Source organism: Lycium barbarum, chromosome 4, assembly GCF_019175385.1.
Source record: "Lycium barbarum isolate Lr01 chromosome 4, ASM1917538v2, whole genome shotgun sequence".
Taxonomy (NCBI): Eukaryota; Viridiplantae; Streptophyta; class Magnoliopsida; order Solanales; family Solanaceae; genus Lycium; species Lycium barbarum.
The window spans coordinates 30,976,890-30,987,655 of record NC_083340.1 but is presented as its reverse complement, the minus strand read 5'-3'; the positions used below and the strand labels follow the sequence as shown (position 1 = coordinate 30,987,655).

The window sequence follows — 10,766 nt, the reverse complement described above, 5'->3', positions numbered from 1 at the left end:
TGTTGCATGCAATTTGAGTTTTTGCGTATGTTGTAGTTGTAGAAAGAAAGTAGTAACTATATATTAATTAAAATGATTATAATGATAAAGAAATGACAGATTAATCCCTTATGCTTGAAGACGGGTTTAAAATTATCTCTTAAATATATTTTAAGCATTTTGATTTTTTGAATTTGTTAATAGTGAGCATTTTTTGTTTCCATAAAATATTTAACAAACTATAGTTATTACTTCCAGCAATGTTCCATGCATTATTAGATGCAGGATCACCTCCAGTATTTTATTGTCTAGACTCTAGTAATGCTCAATGCATTACTAGATACATGATACATGGACAATTGAAAATCATCAGTTCATTTTATATCGATACCATTTTATCTTGTTATTTCTTTATTTATTTTATTCATTAAGTTTCCTTTAAAAGACAAACACAAATTTCATTCTCCCAAGCACTATCGCCATCACAAATTTCATTCTCTCGAGGACAATTGAAATATGCCTGTAAACATTGCAACAAAAAAGTAAGAGCCTTCCTTCCAAAATTTCCAAGTATATATGCATAACCAAAATATCTACCTATATTAATTTTCTCCATGACAATACAATACAATTTCTGGTCAGGTACCTTTACAGCCAAACTCAAAGAGCCACCTTATCATAATTCATCCACTCTTAAGTTAAGGTTAGCATGTCAGAAAACTTGGTAAATTAGTGTTTGACAAAAAGAAAAGAAATTGGTAATTAATCTCTAATATTTATAATGTTAGAGTCTGTACATATTTAGTTCCATATATTTTGTAATATTCTATTTTAGGATAGCATACGTTAGAATCCATTAGTCAAATTAGTTCCCAATTTGTAGCCTACAATTATGATGTACATGATGTATATTAACCTATGGAATGAATGAAAACAGATAGGGAAAATATTCTCTTACATGGTATCAGACTAGGTCTCTCCTAAAACCCTAGCAACCTAAACCCTAGCCGCCGATCACCTAAACCCTAGCCGCCGACAATTTTCTTGTCTTCCTTCTCTTCGGCTCTTCCTCCTCCCTTTCTCCATGGCTGACACCTCCAAGTTGCACCCTGCGACTACAGTCACCAATATCAAATCATGCATTCCTATTGTTCTTGACTATGAAGGAAGCCAATACAACAACTGGGCTACCCTCTTCAAGCTCCATTGCCAAGCAAACTTGGTGATCGACCACATACTACCTCTTGCCTCCCCCACCGTGCCACCACCGGCAACGGCAACCGAGAAACTTGCTACGAAGGCTCTATGGGAACGGCTAGATGACATTGTTCGTCAATGGATATATGGTACAATATCGAATGATCTTCTCAACATGATCATTCATCAAGAGGACATTGCAGCTGAGGCATGGAATCGTCTTGTTCATCTTTTTCAGGACAACAAATCGGCTAGGGCTCTTGCTCTTGATGCAAAATTCACCAACACCAAATTGGTGGATTTTCTGAATGTGAAAGCATACTGCACCAGGCTAAAAGTTCTTGCAGACAATCTTGCAAACGTCGGCCACAAAGTTTCCGACGAACGACTTGTGTTGCGTCTTCTGCGAGGATTATCGGAGGAATATAAAACCTTTCGAACGACGGTACAACACCGTACTCCTCTCCCATCTTTTGACGTTGTTCGGTCGATGCTTGAACTTGAGGAAGACAGCCATGGCGAGGACGCCATCCACGACTCCGGGTCGAATGCTGTTCTCGTTTCCTACAATGTTAATCCTCACAATTTTTCAAGTAATGGGCAGTCCAACAATTCTGAGAATGGTTCTAATAATCGAGGAAATTCTCACAATCGCGGAAAGAAGAACAACCGCGATCGCAGCGGCGGAAACCGCAACAGCAACCGCGGTGGCACAGGAAACGGGCAGAGCAGCGGCGGGGGCAGCCGGCACACCGCCCAGGGCAATCTGCTCGCAGCATCGCCGAACCAAGGGGCTGCTGCCCAGTTATAGTTTTACCATCTTTGGGATGCTTGGGGGCCTCAGCCGTGGGCCACCCCACCGTGCCCCTACCCCACCATTAGCTGGTAGCAGCCTCGTGGGTGGCAACAATAGTCACGGCCAGCCCAGTCCCAGCAAGGTATTCTCGGTGCTTGTCCTCCTCAGTCATTCTACTCAGCAACCCCGTCTTCCCATGATGGGTATGCGCCCACGGATATTGATCAAGCTATGCATACAATGTCGTTCAATCCGCCCGAAGACAACAATTGGTACATGGACACCGGAGCCACAACTCACATGACCAACTCCCAAGGTACTCTCTCATCTTACTATCAATTGAGCAAAAATAATAGCATTGTTGTTGGTAATGGTAACATGATTCCGATTCGTGGTTATGGTCATACTGCTCTTCGACCAAATCCCTCCCTAAACCTGAAAAATGTTTTACATGCACCTAAACTCATCAAAAACCTTATTTCCGTTCGTAAATTTACTATCGATAATATGGTTTCTGTTGAATTTGATCCTTTTGGCTTCTCTGTGAAGGATTTACGGACGGGGAGCAAACTCATGAGATGTGACAGTTCGGGTGATCTTTATCCATTCTTCAAACATTATCGAGCCATCTCGTCTTCCGCACCATCTGCTTTTAGTGTTCTCTCCCCTCATATTTGGCACTCCCGTTTAGGTCATCCAGGAGATGTTATTCTTAGTTCTTTACGTAGTAGTAATTTGATTGAATGTAATAAGGCTCGAAACAATGTTTGTCATTCTTGCCCTCTGGGGAAATTAATTAAATTGCCTTTTTATGACTCTCTTTCAACTACTACTATGCCCTTTGACATTGTTCACAGTGATTTATGGACTTCACCTGTTCTTAGCTCTTCTGGTCACAGATATTATGTTTTATTTCTTGACAATTACGCTAATTTTCTTTGGACTTTTCCCATCAAAACAAAGTCCCAAGTTTATAATTGTTTCTTGTCTTTCCGGATTTTCATTCGCACTCAGTTTGAAAAAGAAATCAAAACTTTTCAATGTGACAACGGGCGTGAATTTGATAATGGTCCTTTTCATAATTTTTGTGAACAAAATGGGATGCTTTTCCGCTTTTCTTGTCCCCACACTTCCCCGCAAAATGGTAAGGCGGAACGGAAAATTAAATCCATCAATAATATTGGTCGTACTCTCCTTGCCCATGCATCTATGCCCCCTCCTATTGGCATCACGCCTTAGCCATGGCGACATACCTACACAATATTCTCCCTTCTAAAATCTTAGCATATAAGACACCCACTCACATTCTTTATCAAAAGAATCCATCATACTCTCATCTCCGAGTTTTTGGCTGTCTATGCTTTCCTCTCTTTCCCTCCACACAAATTCATAAACTGCAATCTAGGTCGACTCCGTGCGTTTTCCTAGGATATCCTTCCAATCATAGGGGGTACAAATGCTATGATTTATCGAGCCGAAAAATAATCATAGCCCGGCATGTGTGGTTTGATGAAAGTTCCTTCCCATTTTCACAAATAAATACTCCATCGCCTACCTCCTATGATTTTTTGGGTGATGATAATTCCCCATTGAGAATTCATTTGTTGCATGACCAGGCCACTGCTCCACCAATGCAGCCCCCTCCCTCTCCTGCAACCCACCACCCGAGCTCGCACACCTCCTCTTCTTCATCGTCGACTGCCCAGCAGTGCACCCCCACTGCCCCAGCTGCCCGCCAGCTTCTACCGCCTCCTGCCACTGCCCAACCGGCAGTCCCCCCACTGCCCGCCCCTCCTTCTCCCTCGCTGCCCCACCACGGCAGCAGCTCTCTCCCTGCCAGTCCCCCACCCGTTCATCACATGACTACACGTAGTCAACATGGGATTTTTAAGCCAAACTTGAAATACCATAATCAAGTCTTAAGTGCCACCACTAATTCCATCTCCCCCATTCCCCGGAATCCCGTTGGTGCCCTTAATGACCCGAATTGGAAAAATGCTATGCAAGATGAATATAATGCTTTTATTGATAGTAAGACTTGGGAGTTGGTCCCTCGTCCTCCAAATGCTAATATTATTCGGTCGTTATGGATTTTTCGGCATAAAAAGAAATCTGATGGTTCTTTTGAGAGGCATAAAGCCCGTCTTGTAGGTGATGGCAGGTCTCAACGGGAAGGTGTTGATTGTGATGAGACTTTCAGTCCGGTGGTCAAGCCGGCAACTATCCGTGTGGTTCTTACTATTGCTCTATCTCACTCTTGGCCCATTCACCAACTTGATGTAAAGAATGATTTCTTACATGGCAATTTGAATGAGACCGTCTATATGTATCAGCCTCTGGGATTCCGGGATCCAGCTCGTCCTGATCATGTCTGTCTCTTGCGTAAGTCTCTTTATGGTTTGAAACAGGCATCACGGGCTTGGTATCAGCGTTTTGCTGAATATGTGGCAACCATTGGTTTCTCGCATAGTACATCTGACAACTCTCTCTTCACTTATTGTCGTGGAAAGGATACTGCTTATATTTTGTTATATGTGGATGATATTATTCTAACTGCATCTTCAGACTCTCTCAGACTCGGTATTATGTCCAAGTTAGCTACGGAATTTGCAATGAAAGACTTGGGTCCGTTGAGCTATTTTTTGGGGATTGCTGTCTCCCGAGACAAAAATACCCTATTTATGTCTCAGAGTTCTTATGCAGAGGATATTCTTGACAGGGCAGGCATGTCACAGTGTAAGCCTTGCCCCACTCCAGTTGACACCAAAGGAAAACTCAACGCTTCTTCAAGCGCCCCGTATGAGGATCCCACGAAGTATCGTCGTCTGGTAGGTGCTTTGCAATACTTGACATTGACTCGGCCAGACATATCATACGCCGTCCAACAGGTTTGCTTGTTTATGCATGATCCCAAAGTCCATCATATGGAAGCATTAAAACGCATTTTGCGTTACATTCGAGGTATGATTGATTTTGGCACACATTTATACAAAACATCTCTACAGTCGCTACTATCATATACAGATGCTGATTGGGGAGGATGTCCCGACACTCGATGTTCCACATCGGGTTATTGTGTCTATCTTGGGGATAACTTGATTTCTTGGTCTTCCAAGCGCCAACCTACTCTATCTAAATCTAGTGCTGAAGCTGAGTACAGAGGGGTTGCTAATGTTGTCTCTGAATCTTGTTGGATTAGAAATTTGTTGCTTGAACTCAATTGTCCTATTCGTAAAGCGACTTTGGTCTATTGTGACAATGTGAGTGCCATTTATTTGTCTGGAAACCCGGTACAACACCAACGTACCAAGCATATTGAAATGGACATTCACTTTGTTCGTGAGAAGGTTAGACGTGGAGAGGTTCGTGTCCTACATGTACCGTCCCGTTATCAGATTGCCGACATCTTCACCAAAGGTCTTCCGCGCGTACTCTTTGATGATTTTCGGGACAGTCTAACCGTTCGTAAACCTCCCGCTTCGACTGCGGGGGTGTGTTAGAGTCTGTACATATTTAGTTCCATATATTTTGTAATATTCTATTTTTGGATAGCATACGTTAGAATCAATTAGTCAAATTAGTTCCTAATTTGTAGCCTACAATTATGATGTACATGATGTATATGAACCTATGGAATGAATGAAAACAGACAGGGAAAATATTCTCTTACGTATAATTCCTTTGTCAACCAAGATTCAGCATGAAATGAAGAGCTAGGAATGCTACTTGGAGAAAATGATCACTCTCTGGAAGTTGAACTTGGGGTTAACAGCTTGCCCTTATTCTTTGCTTCGGTTGTTTGCTGTCAATGGTAATTATATGGTTTTCAGAAATACAATTCAGTCTGGTTATATTATATAGTTTTCAGAAATACAATTCAGTCTGGTTATGTTACCTTCTCAAAAACAACAATTCAGTCTGGTTGGAGTAGTGAGATTGTCAACCGTTCAGCTCGCTTCTTTTGGGGCAATGTAGAGATTCAGAGTGGAGTCAATCGCACTGCATTTGGTCAGACTGCTCCATTTTCGACCATTTCTGGGACAATCCTTTTCCAGGCTCAACACCTTGGTAAAATATCTGAGGAGTTAGAAAGTGTGATCGATGAAGATAAACTTGACGATGCATGGGCTTTGTATGAGCGCCACATTCAAATGGCAGGATTTCCTAGAAAATCAATTGTTAATAAACTTGTGGCAGCTGGAGAGCGCTTATAGCTTGGTTGAACAAGCATTTGAGGAGAACAAACATGACTTGCTTGGGAGAAATACTCTTATCTATCTCTCTTTAGCTTTTGCCAAACGTGGATTACCTATTCCCGCATCTACTCTTATTAGGAAGCTTGTCGAAAAAGAAAATTAGCCGCCTGTGAGTGCTGGTCTGCGATCCTGGCTTATATGTCACAAACCTCCACTGGAGCATACCATGCCGTTGAATTGGTTCTTGAAATAGGTTACTTATTTCAGGATGGAAGAGTTGATCCGCGTAAAAAGTGCAACGAACCTCTGCTTTCCATGAAGCCTAAATGCTACCTGTTTTAACATTGCTTTAGCTGGATGTCTTCTGTTTGGAACTACTAGAAAAGCAGAGCAGCTCCTTGACATGATGCCTCGAATCAATTTGAAAGCTGATGCTACCTTACTAATCATAATGGCTCATATTTATGAGAAGAATGGACGAAGGGAGGAGCTCAAGAAGCTTAACAGAGACATGGAAGAGGCCCCTAACGTGACCGGGATGCAGTTTCGTCAGTTCTATAATTGTTTGCTTTCATGCTCTCTGAAATTTGGAGATCTTGAATCTACATCACACATGGTTCTAGAAATGCTTCGCAAGGCAGAGAAAGCTAAAAAATCTCTTGGTGTAGCTAGTTTGCTACTAGACGCTTCTAGAAATGATGCATCACGTTTAAATATTCCCCCAGAGGATGCACATCATCGAAAACCAGATGAATCGAAAAACTTAGTATCATATGAAGATCTCTCATCTCTGTAGAGACAGAAAGTTCTCAAAACTGCAGACCATTGCTAAAGACTTACTTGATGTCTTGGTAATTAAGTTGCAGAAGCAAATTGAATTTATTACAACTGAACGTGGAATTCTCCAGCCTACCGAGAAATTATACGTTAAATTGGTAAAGGCTTTCTTGGAAGCCGGGAGAACAAAAGATCTAGCTGAATTTTTAATTAAGGCAGAGAAAGAAGATTCTCCAGTTTCAGTTGATAATTAACATATACATATGTTCTAGTACAACAACAGATAGTATCAGATACATATCAAGCTCCCTGATTACTGTATTTGGATTGTTTTTCTTCGACTTCCTGGTCAGGATAATTGTATCGACAAATGAGAAGAAAATAAAGGAAGTTAATAATATTGAAGAAAGCAAGTAACCAGTAGTGATAATCTAAGTGACCCTTGTTAATATTACTTGACAACCAGCTGATTCCACCTCCACATGAGGTAACACTATCCACAACATTCACTACAAGACTCCCAAAAAAGCGAGATACAGCCATCCCAAGTGTGAAAATAGCCACAACAAAACTAGACATGCTTTTCGAAGCTCAGAGTAAAGGAACTCTACCAATCAGATTGCGTTGAAAGCGTCAGCTAGTCCAAGAAGCACGTACTGTGGCATGAACCACATAGCCAACATGTTTACTGATGCATAATTTGCTATGTGCCGCCTTATGCCTTCTGTTATAGCTGAAAGTGTCATTGCTGCAGAAGAGAGAACTAAGCCTCCTGGCTGTCTTGTATGTCTTCCCATCATTGGCACGAAAGCACGACCATAGAAGTCAATCCATATTATTAGTGTGCTTATAAAGACAGAAAAAGATCCGGCTGGTATTTCAAAATCCGAAAAGATATGTCTATCCATTGTCTTTGTTTGAAGTGTGGAAAACGAAAATTGGTTTAAGCTCAACTGAACCATAATGTTGCTGGACCACATGGGAACAACTCTAAGAAGAGACTTCAAAGATACTACTTGTTCTACACTACAGAGTCTCCATGGATTTGAAGCGAATCCATCAGGATTTATTTCTATCTCTTTCAGGATCTTCAATTGTGCAAGCTTATATCTAAACACAGGTATAGCTTTAGCTAACACAGCTAATAGTAACATACATGGGGCTACGACATATTTGGCCAAGCTTCGGGGAAGCCAAAAATGCTTATGTTTTTTCCGGAAGTGCTTATTTTAGAAAATTGAGGTGTTTGGCCAAGCTATTAGGGAATAAATAAGTGCTTTTGAGTAATAGTAAAAGTTGTTTTTCAGAAACTAGAATACTTAGTATAAATATAAGGATAAAGTAGTCAAGTGATACAGGTCCCCCGCTTTGATTGAGTTAAAAGCGGGGAACCCTTGAGCATTAGCATTGAGTCTTTGAATGAATCAAGCGTCGGTCGGTCGGTCGTTCTAGCAGTAAGAGTCCTTCAGATGTTGAATGGTCTAGTCAACTCGCCCTTGACCTATTTTGATGTTGACGAAAAACCTATCTCTAAAGTGGAGCTTCCTTTGTTTTTCAAAAAATTACTCAATAATTGATTGTCATTTAAAAAAAAATAATTAAAAAAAAATTAGCTTTTCCTAGAAGCACTTTGGGCCAAGTACAAAGTACCGCTCTAATATTGACAGAAGTGTTTTTCAAATTGATTAGTCAAATACAAACTGCTACTTCCCGAAAGTACTTTTTCCGAAAGGACTTAAGACAAAAACACTTTTTTAAAATAAGCAAATTTTGGAAGCTTGGCAAAACAGGCTTATTATCTTGATGTAACTAAAATTAAACATAGGATACACTCCAAATGATTCATACCTGAAGTTGTTTGTCCAGGCTTGAATCTCAGAATCGGACGATTGATGATAATAATTTTCATGGTTAACAGAGTGAAGATTGGTATTTCTTTTTCTAACAGCCGCAACAAGTACTTCAAAGAATCCAGTGAACAAGCTTTCACTCGCATTAACTTTGATATACAGAGAAGAACCTAAAAGGAAGACTGAAACAGAGAAAAGCATAAGGATGGCAGGAATCCCAAAACCAATTTTCCAAACAACATCTTCCATTGTCAACTAAGTTCAAGATTTAGTTAAATTACACAACTCATTGAAATGTAGCACATCCTTACTGAATTTAGGGGAAGGGCAGTCTTCACAATGAAATAATTGAAGTGAGCCTACCCAAAATATATATCTTCTGACAACCAAACACCAGAAATTGACTTATTTTCCATAAAACATTTACCTTCATAATATACCATACACACCCATAAAGGAAACAATTAAGCTGAATTGACTAATAAACTTAAAGAGAAGTGTTATGGGACATACAAAAAGGCTGGAGATGGATCCAATAGCAACAACACTAAAGCGGCCCAAGAAAGAATCAGAAATAAATGCACCCAAAAGGGCCAATCCATGTGAAAGAGCAGACCATACACTCAGTAAGCTTGTAGCTGTTACAGCTTCTAAATTATAAGCTTTCATCAAGTATATCACCATGTTTGGCTGCAATCCAAAACTTGCCACTTTCTCTAGTGTTTCATTCACCGCAAAAATTATTAAAACCACGCACAAAAAATGATTCTTGATCAAAATAACAAAAGAAAAAAAACATAATGAAAGCACCATAAAGATTTTGCATGACCTATGATGAAAGGCATTGTTTTGAGACCACCCTTTGTATAACATTTTGGCAAATGATTTATCAAGTTCTCTTCTTCCTCAGTAATTGCCATTTTTTTAAAGCGTTCTTTTTCTAATTTTTTTCCTAATAGAATAGATAAATGTCACTATAGAGCTACCCTAGTGCTTTTGCCCCATATGTGGAGCATCTAGTGTCAAATATCCTCTTATTTTATTGCTGAGAGGTGGCACTTTTAAAGTAGGCACCTTTTTACAATTCAACCAGCGTAATTTCTACTATCTTACAGCTCCCTCCCTCTGTCTCAAATAATTTGTTATGATTACTAAAAATAGTTATTCCATATTATTTGTCAATTTAGAACTTTAAAGCAAAATTAATGAATTTTTTCTTACTTTACTTTTAATAGATTTTTTTCTCACTTTACTTTTAATAGAATTTTGTCATTTATGGAAATGAAACACATAAATAGAGTAAACATTTAATGGAGAGAGATTATAATTTAAACGGAAAAGGCTCATAAATACCCTTAACCTATTGAAAAAGGCTCATAAATACCCTCCTTCCACCTTTTGGTCTAAAAATACCCTTAAAGTTTATTTTTGGCTCAAATATACCCCTCAAACTAACAAAGTTAAAATTAACTCTTTTAAAAAGCCAAATGACATTTTGTGATTGGACACATATATTATTTAATTTAAAAATTAAAAAATATGAACAAAACTGTTTTTTTTTTTTTTGCATTTCGTGAATTAATCAACGAAATATGTTTTTTTTTTGTTTGTTTTGGCATTTCGTGAATAAAAAAACGAAATAGGAAATTATAATTATTTTTTTTTGCATTTCGTGTATTAAAAAACGAAATAGGATGAAAAAAAAATAATTTTGTTCATATAAAAACGAAATTGGAAAATATATTTTGTCCAATTTTCCAATTTCGTTTTTATATGAACGAAAATATTTTTTTTTTATCCTATTTCGTTTTTTAATACACGAAATGCAAAAAAAAAAAATATATAATTTCCTATTTCGTTTTTTAATTCACGAAATGCAAAAAAAAAATTAGTTTCGTTCATATTTTTAAATTTTTAAATTTTTAACTTTTAATTCGTTAAAAAAATTTAATTTTTAAGTTTCCACGCAAT

General features: G+C 38.8%; 2 protein-coding genes and 1 pseudogene across 2 annotated transcripts; 2 read left to right on the top strand and 1 right to left on the bottom strand.

The window, feature by feature from the left end:
• The first annotated feature begins 1,063 nt into the window (after window positions 1-1,063).
• LOC132637370 (uncharacterized) lies at window positions 1,064-1,987 on the top strand. The gene has a single exon (XM_060354466.1). The coding sequence runs from the start codon at window positions 1,064-1,066 to the stop codon at window positions 1,985-1,987; it is 924 nt and encodes a 307-aa protein (XP_060210449.1).
• A 2,666-nt stretch (window positions 1,988-4,653) lies between these two features.
• Window positions 4,654-7,297, top strand: LOC132637369 (pentatricopeptide repeat-containing protein At1g03100, mitochondrial-like; annotated as a pseudogene).
• On the bottom strand, window positions 7,127-9,822 carry LOC132635783 (protein NRT1/ PTR FAMILY 1.2-like). The gene is made up of 3 exons (XM_060352309.1): window positions 9,625-9,822; window positions 8,794-8,977; window positions 7,127-8,055 (listed from the first exon to the last, which is right to left on the bottom strand). Exons 1-3 carry the CDS (start codon window positions 9,713-9,715, stop codon window positions 7,560-7,562), a joined length of 771 nt encoding a protein of 256 aa, XP_060208292.1. The 5' UTR covers window positions 9,716-9,822; the 3' UTR covers window positions 7,127-7,559.
• Between the last annotated feature and the right edge of the window lie 944 nt (window positions 9,823-10,766).